The 20,700-nt window shown below is 40.0% G+C and overlaps 1 protein-coding gene across 6 annotated transcripts in view; it reads right to left on the bottom strand.

Moving 5' to 3' along the window:
- The window catches only part of PHACTR2 (phosphatase and actin regulator 2), a 257,822-nt gene that overhangs the window by 20,857 nt on the left and 216,265 nt on the right, over positions 1-20,700 (bottom strand). For all 6 annotated transcript variants that reach the window (XM_032873080.1, XM_032873084.1, XM_032873081.1 and 3 more), the window contains 5 exons: positions 18,106-18,314; positions 16,537-16,693; positions 12,781-12,836; positions 7,377-7,438; positions 4,374-4,511 (listed from right to left, as the gene is read on the bottom strand). In XM_032873080.1, coding sequence (XP_032728971.1) covers positions 4,374-4,511; positions 7,377-7,438; positions 12,781-12,836; positions 16,537-16,693; positions 18,106-18,314 — 622 coding nt within the window. The remainder of the gene's footprint in view (positions 1-4,373; positions 4,512-7,376; positions 7,439-12,780; positions 12,837-16,536; positions 16,694-18,105; positions 18,315-20,700) is intronic.

Here is a 20,700-nt window from a genome sequence, read left to right as displayed (position 1 = left end):
TGCAGCTAAGGTTGGGAACCACTCACATATGGCATCATTTATAGCCTTCAGTGGTTATATCAGAAAATAAGAAAGGAAGAAGGTTAATGACTTATTTTTTTAAAGCTTTTATTTATTCATTTGAGAGAGAACAGGGGTGGTGGTATGCAGGCAGGGATTTGCGGGAAGGGCAGAGAGAGAGGGAGAATCTGACTCCCAGCTGAGCCTGGGATACCGGGCTCAATCCCAGGATCCCAAGATCAGGACCTGAGCTGAAGTCAGATGCTCCCACCCAGGTACCTCAGAAGGTTAATGATTTAAAGAGTTCACCTTAAGTTAGAAAAGAATGAACAAATAAAGCCAAGAAAATTAGGAGAAAGATCAAAGAGCAAATAGCAAACCAGGAAATATATTAAAGATGATCCACAGAGCTCAAGGCATTTCTTATATCTTCTAAAAACATCAGTTCTAACAACTTAAATGTGAAAAGCAAAACTATAAATGTTTTAGAAAACAGTCTAGCAGAATACATTTACAACTTTGGTATGAGAAGAATTTTTTCAAAGAAACAAAATCACAAGCCACAAAGAAAAGGTGGAAAAATTCATTGCATTAAATTTGAGAAATCTCTTTGTGTCAAAAGATAACCATAAAGAGAATGAAATGTCATAATTGGAAGATACATACATATTTGCAATATATAAACTGGAATATATGAAGAACTCCTATGAATCAACGAGAAATTGACAACTCCCCACCAAATAGACAAAAGGTACAGAAGTGGAACCTGAATGCCCAATAGGTATGAAAATATGCTCAACCTCATTAATAATTAATGAGAGGCAAAGTATAAGTATAATGATGTTATTTCATAACCACTGGGTTGTCATGTAAAATAAAAACAATAAAAACAAAACAAAAAAACCTGACTATCACATGTTGGCAAGAATATTGGATGACGGGTAACCTTTGCTGTGGAAGGGTAAACCAGAGCGATCATTTTGGAAAGCTGTTGACACTGCCTAATTTTGCTGAATACCCCTATATTGTAGGACCCAGCAATTCCATCACCAGGAATATATGTTAGAAAAAACCTTGGATCAGTGAACTTGAAGATGATATAGGAATCTTCATAGAATATAGCTTGTACACCTAAAATCTGGAAACCAACTAAATAATTAGCAACTGAATGGATAATTACTTTGTGACTAATAAACATAATGAAATATTATATTCCAGTGAAAAAGAATAACTATCACCTAGTCCAGCAATCCAAATTCTTTTGTTAGCTGAATGACGCAACACCCAGAAGTATGTTGTATGATTCCAATCACTAAGACTCCCAAACTGGCAAAATCAAGAAATACATATGTATTGTTTATGGCTAAAGTGGTTAAAATCCTAAAAGGAAAAGAAAGAAATGGAATGATTAACACAAAAGTCATAGTGGTTATTCCTTCCAGAAGGGAGGGAAAAGCAGTTGGGGAGGAGTCCACGGGGCCCTGTTCAGGTATTAGTAATGCTCAGGGATTAATAAAACAGGTGTCTTCTTTTTATTATTAAAACGGTACATTTGTTTCATATATTCTCTATCGTGTGATGTAATACATAACTGAAAAATAAAACACTGGAAGAATGTGTAAGATAAGACCTGAGATAGATTTAGGGTTGAGAAAGAAATGTTATCCGTTGTTAACACTCACTCTGAAGACTACATATGACCTAAAGCCTTGTGTTTCTTTGTGGGCATCAGATACACATGAGGTCACAAGTGAAGTCTACTGCTGCTGAAAGGTGAGGATAAAGCATGGAAGGCAAATAAAGCAGTGGAAACCACTCAGAATTAAGTGGGAGGCAGAAAAGGGAAGAGCAGAGGGCTGTGATCAGGATAAAACACACTCAGTGGTCTTAGCAGTGATTCACATCACTCACATCAGCTCGAGAGGGGCTCCCAGAGGGAGACATGTTTTTCACCCTCCATGACAACTTGCTGGACACCTGGACGTGAGCGGTGAGCAGTGGGCAAACGGCAGGCTCCCACTGTCCACAACATGCTTCAGGAGACACCTTTAAGGCTCAGCTCAAGGCTGGGAGGGCTTGCCCCAAATCCTCCCACCTTCCCCCTCACGTTCCCTCACACTCCTTCACACTCCCTCATGCTCCCTCAGGCTCCACACACTCACTGTCTGTCACTCACTGCACTTGTGTCCATGAGTATACCCTCTTACCAGAACACAAGGCTCTCAAGGCCAGGTGCTCTTCCTCTTGGACACCTAGGGAACAGCATGGGGCTGGAGGTTACTTAGGGAGTTACAGGTGTGAGGTTAAGAAACCACATTAAGTATTTTACAAGCAATTCTAGGAACCCTAGAAACTTGACATTTCCTTCAGGAAGTGAGGCACTGATTGGTGGTGAGCTTGACACATGACCTGAGTAGCCGTCTTCTTCATCCCTTGGAGGCTGCTCTCGACCTGAGTGATTTTACCTGCCTTGTGAAAGCCTCCTCCATCAGGGCACATTCCTCAGCATGTGTCCATCCCAGCCTCAAGGGTCTCTTCCTTGTCTTTTCTACATACACACATTCTCTTGGTGCTCCATTGATTATGCCCTACTGTATCAGTTACCGACCTTTTCTAATATATATTTAACCTCTCCCTTTCTTTTGGCTCCTTCTTTGTGCTCAGGTGTTTCTTGCATTTATAGAAGCTTGCAGCCTCCACAGTCATCACCCCTCAGCTGACTTCCTCCTCCTATCACTTCTCCATCACAGCCAAGACTCTTGAGGTTCTATTCTATTCTCTTTGTCTCCACTAGTCAACCTTCCACCCGCCAAACTACCAAAATGCCCCCTCTTACCATGTTCCTAACCACTTGTGACCTGACCTTCTCCTTCCTAGGCTGTTGGGCTACATCTCCTTGGTCTCCTCTTTCCCCACCTCACAAACATTTCTTCTGTGTTCTACCACCGTTTTGTCAGGGCTGGGGCCCTTGGGTGGTATTCCCAGCCTCCTTCCCTCTATTCTCATTCCACACATCCATCCTTTATGATCTTTTTCCTCCCCAGTTTTCATTTCTTCCTATGAGCAAATGATTTTGGTTAAACATTTATTTGTTTGTTTGCTTGTTTGTTTGAGAGACAGGGAGAGAGAACCTCAAGCAGATTCCCTGCTGAGCACAGAGCCAGACGCAGGGCTCAATCTCACGACCCCAAGATCATGACCTGAGCTGATATCAAGAGTTTGACTCTTAAGCACTGAGCCACCCGAGGGCCCTTGAGCAAATGATTTCTGATCTCTGTCTCCAACATATGCTTGACATGCAGTAGCGTGAAGCCTCCTACTAAAATGTACAGCATGTAATTAAGTACCTAGCTCTTGCATTAACACTGGATGTGGCACGAGTTTATCCGATACCCAATTTTACAGAGAGACAAAATTTAGAAATCATTACTTGGGACAAAAAGAAAGAAAACAGAAATCATTATTTGGAATATTAGAAAAATCCTAGAGTGAAGACTTTGGAAACAAAAGGTTGGCAAAATTATTTGGCTTTGGAATCATATTATTCATAAAACAGTCTTTCTCCATGATGCAACCCATTATACACTTCAGTTTTTCTGGACTGTGAGCTATGATATAGATTAGGGGTTGGTAAGCCATGGCCCGCAGGACAAATCTGGCCCCCCATCTGTTTTTGTAAATGAAGTTTTATTGGAACACATATCCATCCATTCATTTACATACTGCCTATGGCTGTTTTCATACTCTAATGGCAGAGCTAAGCTGTTGCAACAAAAGACAGTATGGATTACAAAGCCTAAAATATTTATTCTGGCCATTTATAGAAAAAGTGTGCTGGCCTTTATATAGATCAATACCTTTTTCACTGTTAACATATCCCTTTCTATTATTCATTACTATCTTTAAAATTTTTATTTTAAGTAGGCTCCATGCCCAACATGGGGCTTGAACTCATGACCCTGAGATCAAGAGTCAAATGCTCTACCAACTGAACCAGCCAGATACTCCTTAACATACCCCTTTAAAATGATAACTTGCATAAATTATATTTTCTAAAGGTAAGGATAAATCACGGCTGTGGGACCACCCCACCCTCAATCCAGGCACGAATGCACACAGGTTACATGGTAACTGAGAATGAATTTTTCCGAGACTTACCTGAAAGAACCTAACTGATATTACTAAACATACCACTTAAGTGGCTTAAATAACCAAGGTAGAAAATTGTGGACCTATCTGGTACTATCTAGCCTCGTGGGATGACTGTGTGTGTATATATGGGGGGAGGAAGGGTAAGTGGATACTGAAGCTTCGAGAAAAGCAATAAAATCATGAACAAATAAAATCATGGCTAAAACCACAAGGGCTCTTGCCTTGTCTGCAGGTGTTAACCTGGCCCAGGGCTTGTCTGCCCGGCGATCGTAGTCGGGAGAATCGGTGACTTCTACATACTCATTAAACCGCAGGATCCTTCGAGCTTGTAGCTCTGCCACTGTGGGTCTCAGGCTGAGCTGCAGGGGGATAGGGGAAAAGAAAGGACAAGTTCAGGAAACCATCAGCCTCGTGGTGGCAAGTTTTCTATAGAGAACTTCAAAGTGATGGTTAAATAAGGTCACTTTCAGATATCCAAAAGGAAAAAAAAAAAAAAAAAAGGCAGCAGCATCTTGGGAGTTTCTAATGAGAACCCGAAAGCAGTGTGCCCTAATTCTGAGACTATAAAAATCATCATTGTTAGATAGGTCACAGGCTTTGGCAGCCTTCTGCGTTATGCTATTTTCCACACCTTGCCTGGCATGAAGATACCTGTCATCTCTGACACAAGGAGCACGAAGCAACACAGACACAATAGCAATCCAGATAGAGGCTAGCTGGTTTGGAGACTGAATCATCCAGACAAAAGTACTCTTAAAACTTCTAGAAATGAGATCTCTGCTCCTATTATATGAAACTCCTATATTCAGAAACACACAAAATTATGACAAAGAAACGGTCTGGTGAAGGCTGTGCTTACATCAGTCTTCTGGGTGAGACTAGGGACCCATGCCCAGATTTGACCTTACCCTTGACTGCTGCAGAAGCTGCTGTGCAGATATCAGCAGGGGCGTGGAGGAGGACATTCACTGGGCCAGAACTGCTTAAAACAGGCTGGGATGATTAAGGTACTTCTAATGACTTGGGTCCCTCCTGTGGTCTTTGTCAAATTCAAATTCATAGTTCTATTTAATTCACTCAGCCCTGTTTATTTGCTCTCCTTTCCCAAGACCAAGAATAGGAGAGATGGTTCTGAGACTAAAGAGTCCTGGCCCTGCTGACAGGCATTATCTACTCTCTTCTCCTGAGGTTCATGCTTCTGTGGCCTCTCTCGGTCTGAAGATGTCACAGACCCAGGCCTCTGTTGTACCTATGGGGTCCATTCCCAGTACCTTTTCTATCTGTATCTGTACCTGCATATAGCCGGCCCATCCACTATCTAAGTGGTCCTCTTTGGAGGGGTTCCTCATTTGCAAAGACTCACTTTTTAAAAAAAAATTAAGTACTATGACACACAAAAATGATGTTCTTGTGGTAAAAAAAACAAAGAAACAAAACAAAAAAAACCCTTTTCTGAGCCTCAGTTTCCTCTTGGGTAAAATGAGTGGCTGACCTAGGTCAATACTCTTAACATTCAAGTCCCTCATGGACTCTTAGAAAGCCTGTCTCTATACTCTGAGCTCACTTGAGCTGGGATATGGCAATGGCGGCTCCTTCTAGCTTCATAAAGCCCTGGTAGGCAAGGGACAGAGGGAGGAATGATCTAAGTGGCTCTCTTCTACTCTCACTTGTTGTCTCATCTCTACTGCTAGCTTCTTACTGCTTCTCTGGGGCAGGCAGGGCTAAGGAAGTAGAGAAATGACTGCCTCTGGAAAGTGCCCAAAGACAGGTGACCAGAGACCACAGAAGTCCTTCCCCCAGTCTTGCCCTTTAGGACTGTGCTATTAGTGCTATGGAATGTCCTGGATCTATGGCAGAGAGTTCTGTAGAGTGGAGGCCAGTGGGACTCAGGGGCTAGGGGTCAGGGGTCAGGGTGGGTTCCGTTGCCTCCTGGCGGGGCTCAACTGGATGCAGAAAAGATTATTACGTATGGCAGGGGTGAGCCTGGAACAATGAGGAGAGGCTATTGCTTATCCGTAGCCAGTAACTTGGCAGCCACGGAATGTTAGAAGAGCCGCCTCTAGCAATTCAGTTTACAGAATCTTTCTCAGCTTGATCATTACCTGTCATTTAGAGTCATTGGAAAAGAAAAACGAAAAGATGAATTAAGGATCTTTTCCCCTAAAAATCAAAACCCAAAACTCTCAAAATACAATCTTCAACTTTTCCATGGGAACGGGGTTTCTTCTCCCTGACTTAGAATGCCTTTGTTGTGGACTCCCCAGCCAGCCCAGATAAATGTGGGTCAGGTCACACGCCTCCCCGCAGATGTCATATTCTACTCATCCTGCCTTAATAAGGTGTGAAAGGTATATCTGAAGAATTACTGAATACAGATTTATAATGAAATATCAACTCTGATAGGTCTTAATTTTTCCAAAGACTATTATTATTTTAATACTTACAGAAAAGAGTGATGGCCCAGGTATCAGATTTATATATACATTTTTAAAGATTTTATTTATTTATTCACGAGACAAAGAGAATGAGAGAGAGAGAGAGGCAGAGGCAGAAGGAGAAGCAGGTTCCCTGCTAATCACGGAGCCTGATGCAGGACTCAATCCCGGGACCCCAGGATCATGATCTGAGCTGAAGGCAGCTGCTTAACTGACTGAGCCACCCAGATGCCCTCAGATTTATATTTTCATGAATGCGTGGAAACAACTGAGTCTTGGAGGTGAGCTACTTGTCAATGTGGGTATCACTGCAGCAGGCAGGTTGGGTGATCAAGTTCACTTAATTACTGACCCAGCTCACATGGAGTAGTGGCAGATCTCCAATTTCATATTTATTTAATATTTCCAAAACTGCATAGAAGACATGAGCATTTTAAAAAACTATATTGAGATGTTAATAATGGTTATCTCTGAATAAAAGACATTTGTGTGACTTTCTTTTTGTTTTGTTCCTTTCTGCAATTAAAAAAAATCACATAGCTTATATGTAATTTTCATAATCAGTAAATGTAATCTGAAAAATCTTATTGCTAGCTTTTCAAAATTAGCACAGCATGCAATAATTCATATCATATGCATTACATTGATTTTAATGTCTATGACTGGTTACTGGCTAATAGGAATAATTATTCCTCAATGTTAGATTTAAAGGTAAAGAGCTGATTTGCATTTAAATAATGAAGTAGATCCCAAAACACACATGCTTACTAACAATCATAGTTTCATTACCTTTCTGCTGAGTCTGCGCTTAAGTTCCATTTTTGCTTCTTGTTCTTCTTCTTCATTCTTTTCTGTTTATTAATGGGAGTGGGAGAGGAAAGGCATGAAGACTTAGTTACTATGAATGATTTTATAATCAGAAAAACAGATCAGGCCACAATTATTTGACTTAGATAGTGACCAAACACTCCACAATCTTTAAAAAGTTGTCAAAAGATTTTGCAGAAAAATTGTTCATTAATTGTGTGTGTGTGTATGTGTGTGTTATACACTATATGTAATATACATATTACAAGTTTATATAAGTATATATAAAAAGTTTATATATATATATAAACTTTTTCTCCTTATGGGATTGCTTTCCTTACTAACTGTAAACCTGTAAAGCTTCCTGACTTCATATTCTATTCTGAAAAACATTACAGGAGTGCCCACACTCTGGTGAAAACCTTTCATTGCTGAACATCTCTTGGGCTTATAAGCACCATTTATCAGAATACAGATAAACATTTACTTCTGGATCTGGCCCTTACATGAAAATCTGAGACATATCAAAAGAGCAAATTAGAACCATCTGATGCATGTCTGAGTTGATTTCCATTCAAATCCAACCAAAATACTTGATTTGTCTGCTTTGGTTTCCACAGAAGCAAAATGCAGTCATTTCTTTGGACTCTGCCTTCAAACCAGAATGTTCTGAATGGGGTTATTATGGTGTACTGTTGATGGAGATGATTTATTTTCTTGTGACTTTGACTTTCCAAAGTCATCTGTTTCTCTAGTGCTTCACCAAATGGTACAATTTAATGGCCAATTTAATGAATGCTGTCCAATGGATGGGATGAAGAGAAAAATGACCAGAAATTTTAAAGAAATAAACACCCCCTCCAGATTTTCATGGTTGCTTACTTGATGAACTTCTCTCTGGTGCTTCCAGCAGCTCATCGTTTGTTCAATAAGTGAGCACAGATTTTCACTATTTGGATGCCAATGCTTACAAAAGACTATCTTTTAGAAGATGCTGTTATGAATTCTACTGAAGGAACATCACACGATCTAAAGGCTCAACCAAAAGGTTGAAAAAGAAAAGTTTCCTCTATGAAAAGGTAAATTTATTTTTAAAGTTCAAATAGACTTCTTACCACTAAGATTGTTTTTTATCATGAATAAAGTATCAGTATTCAGTATTTGTACCAACTGTATCTGTTAACCAAACATGCTATATTATCTATTAATTTTCCTTATTTGGACAGGGAAAAGTTTCAGTGTTCTTCCAAAATACTAATTTTAATTCATAAGAAAGAGGATGATCTGGCCGGTTATTTAGACAACGAGTAAGCATAAACTGAAAACATGGTGCAAAGACAAGGAACACTCGGTTAGTATGCTTTAGTGAAGTGCCTGTGTGCCAAATTTTGTTATAATTCAGATTTCTTCCTATGCAAACACTGTAAGTTTTTCTAACTGCTTCACAAAATGTATGTTCTTTGGTATTCTTAAAATACATGCTTAGGGTCAAATATTTACTTTACATGAGTTGGGTAAGGCATATAGGCTATAAATTATATATAACAGACATGAGCCAAACTTGTGGTCATGTGACTCAAACTAAGGCTTTTCAAGGTCAGCCTATGACGATATTACTACTAAAAGGGAAAATATAATCCTCAAAGCATTTTAGTCAATTCCTCCTATATGGTGACTGTGCTCTATTTTTAAAGGTACTTTCCAAAGACAGAAAAGTGGATATCAACTACGACTCAAAGCCAACAAATGCTTTAATTTTCACGAGGGAATATTCAATAACTTCATCTTACTAAGAAGCATAGTGTCCACCTGGGTGACAACATGTTACCTATGCAAAAAGAGAAGGGTCAACTGCAGTTGCAGGAATTAAATAAACAGGATTTTACCACCTGGAATTTGTTTTAACATCAGGAGCTGACTTCTTTACGTATTTCCATATTTGAAAATGTACTTTTAAAGAAGTAAAAGAAAGGGAGAGGTGGAGGGAAGTCAACATGACTGCTGTTCCACATTTTTCTAAATAACTTGTAAAATCTCTTACAAAGAATCAAATCTTACTTTAAAAAACTTCACTGAGTTTTTTAAAGGTCTTCTTTGTTTGCCTATTAGACAGCCAATTACAAAGTAGGATGTAAACCTTTCTGGTCTCTTTAAACAGACTGGAGGGATATTCATGAAGGAAGTGACTTAGCTCATTGACAAATCTTGCCTTCAGTAAGGCCTCAGAGCAGGGCTGGGGGCGGGGAGGGGTTTTTAGAACAGCCACAGGAAGTGTTTGCCGTCACACACGCACAAACAATACATGTGGTTTAACAGCCATGGGCACTGCAGGAAACCTGCCCAGCTAGCAAGTGTTGCCCACAGCATTCTATGGATTAGCTAAAAGAAGACAGAAAAGCACCAAAACATTGGCACCTGGAATATTAGAGTCTTGAGTCATCGATTTGGATACACTAGGTTAAAAAAAAACACTAACTATTTTTTTGTGGGTTTCTCTTTTGGCTGATTTACGTATTTTTCGATAAGGATTTTTTAACAAAAGAAAATGCACTTATAAACCTACTTTGAAATGCATCAAAAAATAACATGGATCAAAGGAAGCCCAGATATGTGATAAACCAAGATAAGATAAAATGTTAAAAAAAAAAAGATGTGATAAGATGTTAATGGCAGAATATAAATAGTATATATATATGGGTGTTTACTGTAAAATTCCTTTTTTTCCCCATTTATTTATTTATTTATCTATTTATTATTTTTTAAAATTTCTTTTAAGTGTACCACAATTCATTGTTTATGTACCACCCAGTGTTCCCTGCAATAAAATTCTTTCAACTTTTTTCTATATTTAAAACATTTAATAATAAATGTTGGGAAAAAAATACAAGCAGCACTCAATACCGTGACACATTTTTTTTTTTTCCTACAGAATATATAGCTGGAATTATAGTCACAACTAAATAGATCTGTAACTTCTATCGTGGCCCTATAAAAGGTATTCCATGAACATTTCCTCAAAGGCAAATGTTGACCTTCCCAGCACCAAAACTTATTTTCTCCTTTTAACAATATTAAGGAATCGGTTCTAAAATGTACAACTAAATATAACTTTCTATGTTTTTTTAAAAAGCCTCAATGCTATAAAATAGGAAAGCGATGGAGTAAGGTAGATGCTGGGAATGAAACACTAAGAGACAAAATGTGTCCTGTGGTCTCAGTGAAAGCGATCAGCGCTGACTGCCACTTGACTCATGTTTATAAAACTAACGGTGAGCTTGGAGTTGACAACTGCTGAATGAGTTTGTGCTGTGAATGAGTTTCCTGGTCTGTCAAGACAAGGTGACCTAGTTAAAATAAGTGTCCTTAAAAAAAAACCCACACCATGTCACACACAGACTTTTCTTTAAAGAGTCAGTCATACTGCTTTTGAACAAAAGCCGGAGATGAAATACATGGACAAAAAAGAGCAATCTGTGTGGAAGAAGCCAGAGGCAAAGGGAATGAATAAAGTATTGTAAACTATGCCGCTGAGTTCCCTGGGGTGGCTCAGTGGAATGCCCTGGATGACCTCCACCAGTTCTCCTTTCTGCTTCCCTTGGCCATACAATACTATGTCAGGAGATCATAAGCCAGTTATCAGCCTCTCCAGACTGGAAATGTGTCTTTTGTTTCCAGAACAAGCATGGTTAGATAAACTACGAAGGAAGTAAGAAAAGGGCTGGAGTCAAATCTGAGGCTGACTTTGGCATTTCCCTCTTCCCTGAACCTCCAGGAAAATAGGGTATAGAAGCCAAGATAGCACTTAAGATCAACGTGGGATAAATTTCTACATCTATGAAACAGTTCCTCAAATAACCAAACACCACTGTGGTTTGGCACTATTTGTCTCACAGAAGCAGGAAAGAATTACCCAGCATCTGCTCTTCCCTTTTTTTCCTAAGTATTGCATCAGGCATCCAATAAGACACAATCTTTGTGTGCTGGGAGCTTATGGTCTGCCCTTGAGCTTACCTAAAGTTTAATTCAACAAATATTTTCCAGGAACCTATTATCAAAAGCCTTGAACTTTCTTGGTTTTGTGTTGTCAAAATTCGACGTTGCTTTCATTCTTCCTCAGAACTCTAAAACACAACTTTCTTTTCTTTCTCACCGTGACTTTTTCCATCTCCATACTGGCTCTTCTACACACTGATGGCCACTTCAGTCTTTCCTTGGGTTCTACTCCAGTTTTTGGTCACAAAGAGCCAGACCAAAATATTCCAAGGAAAGAATACCATAGACTGGCAACTCCCCTCACTGTTCAGTCCTCATCGTTGGGTTGTCTTAGGAAGAGCAACTATAGTATAAACAAGCCATTAAAATGTTCTGTTCCTTTGAGAAAGAAAACAACTCAGATTGAAGAGTGGGGGTCATCCATACAAGCCAGCTTGACTCTACGAGCTTGACTGAGAAAGATTTCCCACATGCCCATGGCTCCTTGCTATCGTATCTGGGGTTTTGCCTATCTCTGTTCTTTGACATTTTGTACAATAAAAAGCTCTTTAGAAACTGGGTTAATAATATATAAAACAGAAAACAAAAAACACTAATATATATATATATATATATATATATATATATATATATATATATATAAAACTGCAGCTAGGCTCAATTTAAAAATATCCATTACTTAACTCACTGTGGTTGGTAACCACATTGATACACTACATAAGCTCAGACCGCTTCTGCTGGTTTTATAGCTTTAACATACGAACTCCAGTGAAGTTCTACTGGACTAGCCAGTAAGAAGGAAAGTCAAAGAAAACAGAGGGGAAAGCAGAATGGGAAAATAAAGTAGGAAAATGAATGGAGAACTCCTTAAGTGCCGAGAAATTATAAATAACTCAAGAGGGAAACAGAGTTATCATAACAAAGGAAAATGAAAAGGACTCAAAAATTTCTTTTACCATAATTCTGTTTTAAATTGAGTCATTTGTTAAATGTAGCAACAAACTGTATTATTAATAATAATATAGGAATGTTTGATTTATTTCCTTGTGGATTCTTTGGCCTTTTCTTTGACATTTATTTGTAAGCAGACTAGAGCAGTTTCTTCTATTTAATATTTGGGTAAAAGAACATATGAAATGTATCTCATCTCTCTTAAAAACAACTGTCACAACCATGACTCTGGCCTGGGGGATACCAGGCTTAAAGCTATAAGACAAAATACGAACTTCAAGAAATTGTTTTTTAAATTATATAAAAATGTGATCTAAATGGGCCATTTCCATTACTTGTGGATAGTAAATATATTAAGGTGTCCTATTGATAAATGGATTGTCTCTAAAGGGAGCTTGTTAATGGTTACATGAGGAATCATTGTAAAAGATAAGATACTCACGTTTTAGGATATTTCTTTGTTCTAACTCTTCGGTCGTGGGTCTCTGGCTAAGCCTCCTGTGACGAAAAAAGGATATACTGCAGGTTACAAACAAGGTCCCCTTGGCAGGAGATGCAAAATAAAATAACAAAGACACAAAACTTAATTTTTTTCCTATTTTGAGAAACACAAATCTATTTTAAGGTTACTATCCTTTCTGTTAGTTTGGAGACTAAAGATTGTGCCTGAGGCTGCTGCCTATTCCCCCGTTATCCATCCCTCCTTCTTCCTTTTAGATCTAGAACCTCCTGAGATACAGCTGTGGTTCCCAATACAGACTTCTGCCTCCCTGGCAGCAAGGTGTGGCCATGTGACTGAGTCCCTGCCGTGGGATGTGAGCAGAATGGTATTTGTAATGTTTGCCTTTTACCCTTAAAATGACTGAGTGTGTCTTCCCTTTTTTTCCTTCCTCCACAGGCTAAAACTTAAACACGATCATGTGAGCCAGCTTGGACCATGCAGATGAGAATATCCATGGAGCAAAAGGACAGAATATGGGTGCCCGCTGACTGCAAGGAATAGTGCTCCCTACCCACCCCGTACAGCCCACTTACCTCTGGACTGTTCTGCGAAAAGGAAATAAACACGTGAAAGTGTCTTATTTGGACCACTGCACTTCTTGGTCTCTGTTAGAACAGTTTAGCCCATCCCCTAAGTAATACATAGATCATTAGAATCTAGGAAAGTTTTCTGCTTGAGAATTCATACTAACTCAAAAGATGCCTGATCTACACGGCACAGAGTTTCAAGTGAAATACTGCTTTTGTGACCTCAAATGGATTTGTGTGTGTGTGTGTGTGTGTGTGTGTGTGTGTGTGTGTATTTTCAAGATTTTATTTGAGAGAGAGAGAATGAGAGAGAGAGTATGAGAGGGGGAGGGTCAGAGCAAGAAGCGAACTCCCTGCCGAGCAGGGAGCCCAATGTCAGACTCAATCCCGGGACTCCAGGATCATGACCAGAGCTGAATGCAGTTGCTCAACCAACTGAGCCACCCAGGCACCCCTCAAATGGATTTATAATATACATAGAGTTATTTGAGATATATGGGCCCTTTCTATCTGCCCTCAGGAAAAGCCAGGCTCATCTGTGATTAGTAGCTAACTCTTTGTACACAAAAGCTGAATGACCTAATACCCCTTTATAACTTTCTTCTTGATCTTGTTTATAGTATTAATTTATCGTAAATCACAGATCTGTTGTAAAATTCCTTCTGGATGTAGGATGAGTTTGTGCCATGTAAACATATGTATGAAGGTAATCTTAATATAAGATACTATCAATTCTAACATTATGCCTGTGGCAGAAATGGTATGAAGAACTGAAATCAATGATATTTTAAATACCTCATTAAAATGTTTGTTAGAGTTTAATCTTCACCAGAACTACCTTGAAAGTAACTTACATAACTGAGCCCACAGAAGAACCCAGGAAGCTAGGAGCCCAGCCAGGTGAGGGGCCACCCATGAATCCTGTAAATTCACCGTATCCTCTACCAAAGACATTGTCCTCCTTTTTTTGATGGAGTTTCCTCCTTCAGGAATACCCTTCTCTCTTTCTCTGCGTACTGAAATCTTACAAATGACTAAAACAGTGACCTGCAGGTGGGCGTCTGACCTGTCCTGCGAGTGAGTTTTGAACTCCTGGTTCTCTGCCCTATATAGCGCTCACACACAGGTCACACACTTATCAGAGCACTTATCACACAAGTAATAATAAAGATAAGGCAATAATCATAGCTCTCATTAGCTCATACTTTTAAAGTCCCAGGCACTGTACCAGGTGCTTAATTTACATTACTGTGGATCCTCAAAACAATTCAGCAAGGGAGTAACCCATTTCCATTTTGCAAATGAGGAAATGAGGGATTAATTCACTTGCTCGAGATCAAGGGCTCATGAATGCTGGAGCACAGCCTCATACCTAGTTCTCCTGACCTACGTGTTTGCGCTTTTCAGTTGACCTCCCCAAGCAGTATGTCTTTCTGTCTCTTCCACTACGCACAGAGTCCCCCAAGGTAGGGACTACGGGTGATTTATCTTTGAATGACAGTGATCAGATGTACAGTATCTGTAGGAAAACAATTCTATAAAATGTACATATTTCTGACACTAAAAACTGCTCAAAAATTTTAATGGCTATGGTTTATGTGTACACTTACAGAGGCTCTCAAACTTTGGAAGCTTAGGGGTAGAATCCCTATATAAAACAGAAGAGGCTGTTCTGGGTGGATGGTTGAGAGTGGTGTGAAGGAGTCTTTCCCGTCCCACAGCAAACACACCCACACTGCCTGGGTTGCCCCACAGAAGCCCGAGTATCGCCTCCAAGAAATCCTTGATGAGGCAGTCAGAAAACCACTGCCCTATGCTTAGTTCACCATGTCAGCTTCTCCCAATGTCCTTTATCAGTCCCCTGTTTTCAAGCACTTGGTTTTAATTCATCACTGCTATAAATAGCCTTGAAATAAACATCTTCGTAAAGTGTATGGGTTTTGTTTCCCTTTTGGATTATTTTCTTCTAGTATCGTCTCTCAAATGGAATGACCATGTCAAGGAAGAGGCTGCTCTAAGATTTCTTTTTTTCATATTGTTAAGTTGCTCTTCAGAAATACTGAACAAAGGTGCCAATATTGGGTTTGTTTAAAATGTTTTACTTGTTTAAGGGATATATAATGATTTAAATTACTAATAAAAATATTTAATTCTATTATGTGCCTGCTACGATCCAGGCACTCCAGGGCTTTCAGTGCAGCTTCTCACTTCCCTCCACAAGCCACTGGTTGGCCCCATCTGTCAAGCAGAGAAGAGCCTCCAGAACCCCAGCCCCACACCAACCCCACAGGTCCAACACAGTCACAGAAGTCTTCCACTTCGAAGCAAGGAGAAGAATTTCTTCCACTTCCAAATGCCGCCCCGGGATCCCAGACTGCTCCCTTCTCCCATTTGATGCACTCTGTTGTTTACGCAGAGTGAGAGAAGTCAGCAAAATGGATAATACTATTAAATATGCTTAAACTGATCATCAAACATTGGCACTCACTTCTCTTAAACCTGCCAGGTCGATGGACCTCCAAAGTCGCTGGTGGCCAAAGCAGCAACCTTCCAATTGCTGGAGGCAGAATGTGAAATCAGATAACCACTTGTTTGAAGTTAAAAGGGGGAGGCTCTACTAGGGGGGCTACAGTTACCTGACTTGGATGGAGCTGGTCATTGAAGCTAACTGATATTTCTAGAGACTCTAAGCCCACAGGGCAGAACCTCATGGCGATCACAGGAAAAAGGATACTTGCCATGCCAGAGAGCCCATGGATTAGGCCAGGAGTTGGGCAAACTATGACTTACAGGCCAAATCTGGCCTGTTGCCTATTTTGGTGAATAAAGTTTTATCAGAACACAACCATACCCATTGGTCTATGTGTTGTTCATGGCTCCTTTCATGCTGTTACTAACACAGTGGTGTAGCTGCAACACCACCTCCGAACTGGTCCTTCATAGAAAAAGTTGTTGACACTTGGCTCAGACTTTGGTGACACCCAAGCCACTGAAAGGCTGGACCAAAGGGAAAGTTGAGTGGTTCACCATCCCGGACCAACTTTGGAAAACCACACAGGCCACATGCGCCCTTAGCCAAGGAATTCACAAGGATCTCAGCTGGGTAGGACACCACAGGTGGGAGAGAAGTATGATTTGGTGAGTGCTGTGAGAAAACGGGAGCCATTACCTGACGAGCTTGGTTCCAATCTGCTGTCGGATCTCCTGCCGCTCCTCTTCAGATGTACGCTGCAAGATGTTTTTGTCCTCTAGTTCCTTTTTTGACGGTCTGTTGCCAAGTTTGATAGCGAGAGTATCCCTCCGTCGTATTTTACTTGCCAAAGCACCTGAGGATTGGAAGAGGCAGAAAGGCAGAAAAAAAGGGCTTTAAGCAAGCAATACTCAGGTTACACATGGCATGGACTTTAAACAGAGTCCAGACGAAATTCTTTATCCACATGCAAGAGTGGAATTTTAATTAACCTCAGGGAAAAAAAAGAAAAAAAAAGTTTTGAGTTGGATGTAGTTCACTTTGAAAGACTGAAGAACTATTTTTAAAATGTTCTGAAAAATGCTGGGGCACCATGAAAAAACTTGCAAATATCACCTCATCATTTGGAAAGTGATATTTGAAGTTTATTTTGCTGAGATGGCATGTCACGGAAATTACTGATTGTGTAACGCTTTCTTTTCTAAGTCTTAAAAACATAGCTTTTTAAATTTATACTGTACAGTTAATTCTTGTCTTCCCCTTTCCTTGACTGAGAAATCACGCTGGAAAAAGTTTACCTGTGGTAGCAATGTTTTAATCCTTAATTAGCAAGAATCCTCAACAGAGAATAGTCAACACCAGGTGGATGATAATGATTTTGTTGTTGCTGTTCAGTACAAACTAAAACGAATTTGACAACTTTTAACAAATTTAACAACTTTTCACGATGTATACATTCAATTCCATAGTAAATTACTCTTAAGTCAAGATGCTTAGACATTTTTTAAAATAAGCACTTTCCAGTTCCCTAAGTTATATATAAATAACTGGCTTAACTACTATCTCATTCCTTCCTAAAAGGCATCCTATCTCACCTATTGTGGAATAATCTTTTTTTTTTTTTTTTGATTCTTCAAAGGTATTTGTCATTCTCGACTCATTCTTCCCTCCCCTTTCTTTAAACTCTAGTATAAAAGTGAGTGGAAGTCTCAAACACCTCCAACAAGTAATCCAGTGAATCCAAGTTTATGCTCTTTATTCAAGAAAGATCTCAGGGGCACCTGGATGGCTCAGTCAGTTAAGTGTCTGCCTTTGGCTCAGGTCATAATTCCAGGATCCTGGGATCGAGTCCTGCATTGGGCTTCCTGCTCCTCGGGGAGCCTGCTTCTCCCTCTGCCTCTCTCACCCTCTCTCTCTTTCTGTCTCTCATGAACAAATAAATAAAATCTTAAAAAAAAAAAGAAAAGAAAAGAAAGAAAGATCTGAGTGGAAGGGCCATCTCCGATCATTCTGAAAACATCTCTGTCATTTGAAAGCTCTGACTCCTCATAGGCAAAGGCCTGACCCCTTGACCCCTGTGGAACCAGCTTCTGGAAAGGTCGGTCATCAAAAGCTAAACTTTAGGACACACATTTCTAATTCGAGAAAACAATATGATGAGGGGAAAGAAAACATCAGCTATCTGATCACCGATGGCTTTTGTCATTACAAAACGCCTGCTTCTGTCCATCATCCACTTTCCTCCCCAACTCTGGAAAAAAGTCTTACTTTCTCCACTGCCGTCCTCGTCCTCATCCTCTTCATCATCGTCGTCGTCATCAGTGTACAAGACAGGCCCATCAGAGTCTGAGTCATTGGTCTGGTACTCCCTTTGGCCTTCGTCCTCAGGGGCACTGAAGGATTCTGAAGATTCTCCCAACAGCCCAGGAGTCAGCAGCTGAGGGGCTACCTTTTCCGGCTCATCTTTGGTTGTAAAACTGTTAAAGGCACAACAACACAGGGGGATGGGGGGATGGTGGCGTGAAGCTCAGAGCAGCCCTCCGGGACAACACCAACACCATGAGAGGGAGCTCTAGTTTCATGAGCATCTCTCAAGCTGGCAAAAGGAGAAAGCAAACATAGGCAGCTAGGGACAGTGAAATGGAATAGGACTACTGCAGGACTTCATTCTCAAGGTTTCAGATTCTTCATCTACAAAATGAAAAGGAATGACTAGATGATGTCTGATATTGATACATGATTTAGTACATGAATATGGTAAAACTAAATTTTGCAGATTGATTTTTCCATAGCCATGGGGCCTCAGTGGAAAGAACAGTGGACTAGAAGTTTCTGAATATTTGACTTGGTCTATCCTTATTCTGTACCTGTAACTCCTACTTATCCTTCAAGCCTCAGCTAAAGTCATAGCTTCTTCAGGAATCTTTCACTGGCCTTCCATCTAGATCCTTGCCCCACCACCCGGCCTTTAAGGTGACCAGAAGACAACTCTATGAGCACTTAGCACACTGCACCTCGACCGCCCTTCACTTGTCTGCCATCTCAGCCCTCAAAGCTCCTTGACAAGTGGGATTCATAGTGATTTGCAGCCCAACACCTAGAAGAGGAGTGACAGAAAGACACACCTTCTTTAGCTGATATATGAATTAATCCTATTTTCATCATAGCCAGTGTGTCAAGTCAAAAAATCATGTATCACCTCTGTGTTTTAGTTTCACCATTTGTAAAACTGCCTCTCACAGGAATATATTAGTAACGTGACATGGAAAAGGGCGAAGTTAAATGCACTCTTTACAAGACAGGTGATGTGAACGGATGCAATAATTTTCTATCAGTTAGCTTGGTAAGAGTCTCTGGCTTAAAGTTTCTATAAATAGACAAAGCCTGCCAATTTTCACAGACTAGAATAAGAAAAAATGTCACTGAAAACATATCGAAAACCTAGCATATCAAAAACAATGTAATATTCATTTTAAGATTCAGAAAATCCAGGATGCCTCGGTGGCTCAGTTGGTTGAGCAGCTGCCTTCGTCTCAGGTCATGATCCCAGCATCCTGGGATCGAGTCCCACATCCGGCTCCTTGCTCGGCGGGGAGCCTGCTTCTCCCTCTGCCTCTGCTGCCACTCAGCCTGCCTGTGCTCACTCTCTCTCTCTCTCTCTCTGGCAAATAAATAAAATCTTAAAAAAAAAAAAAAAGCCTATGTGTGTCAACTATACTCAAATAATAATTAAAAAATTAAAAAAAAAAGATTCAGAAAATCCCCAAATTGTCTTCTGATATAAATAGAGGCATCCAAATTTGGACATCACACTTCTGAAAGACCGTTTTGTGCAAACCATGTGCTTGCTGTTGCCATGAACTTGAAAAACCAAAAAACAGTTCTTTGAGTAGTAAAAACAGGTAAACGTCAGAACCTGAAGTCCTGAAAAACTGTACTTTGTGGTTATTGGTCCAAGCACTCTAAAAAATTTGCATTTATTAGAAAAATCCAACAGCCAAAATTCTTGTTTTCAAAGGGGAAACTATGCACGGCACATTATATTTATTTTTACTAAGTAAAATACACACAGCATAATATCTGCCATTTTGACCATTTTAAATCATACAGTCGAGTGGCAGAACATTTACACGATTGTACAACCATCACCACCGTCCATCTCTAGAACCTTCTCATCTTCCCAAACTGAGACTGACCCATTAAATAATAACTCCCTGTTCGCATCCCCTAGCCCCTGGAAACTACCATTTTACTTTCTGTCTCTATGAATTTTGCTATTTTAGGTGTTTTCCAGAAGCGAAATTATGCAACATCTGACCTTTTGTGTCTGACTTACTTTACCAACATGTCTTCCAGGTTCATCCATGCTTTAGCAGGCATCGTCAGAATTTCTTTTAAGGCTGAACAATATCCCATCGTGTCATATGCCACATTTTGTTTATCTACTCATCAGTCGATGAACATTTAGGCTGCTTCTACCTGTTAGTTGTTGTAATACTGCTGCTAAGGACACTATTCAAGGACCTACTTTTAATTTTTTCGGCTATATACACAGAAGGAGAATTGCTGGGTCCCATGGTAATTCTAGGTTTAATCTTTTGAGGAACCACCATACTGTTTCCACAGTGTGAGAACCATGATTTCCATGGTCCGGATTTTTGGTTGATTGCCACTGGAGGCCACCCTTGTTTAGCCAGCCTGGTACTGTGGGTGACCACAGCACATTTACTAGATGTAGCAATTAATAACACGTTCTGAAGAGCAGAACAAGAGATACTTCAGGGCTGAGCCTTGGTATTTGTTTCTGTCACTGCTCACTAATTTATTATGGTATCTATCATTATTTTAATGGCATCATCTGTA

Source organism: Lontra canadensis, unplaced genomic scaffold (genome assembly GCF_010015895.1).
Source record: "Lontra canadensis isolate GAN:19392208 unplaced genomic scaffold, GSC_riverotter_1.0 scaffold47, whole genome shotgun sequence".
Taxonomy (NCBI): Eukaryota; Metazoa; Chordata; class Mammalia; order Carnivora; family Mustelidae; genus Lontra; species Lontra canadensis.
This window is presented reverse-complemented; position numbering and strand designations above follow the sequence as displayed.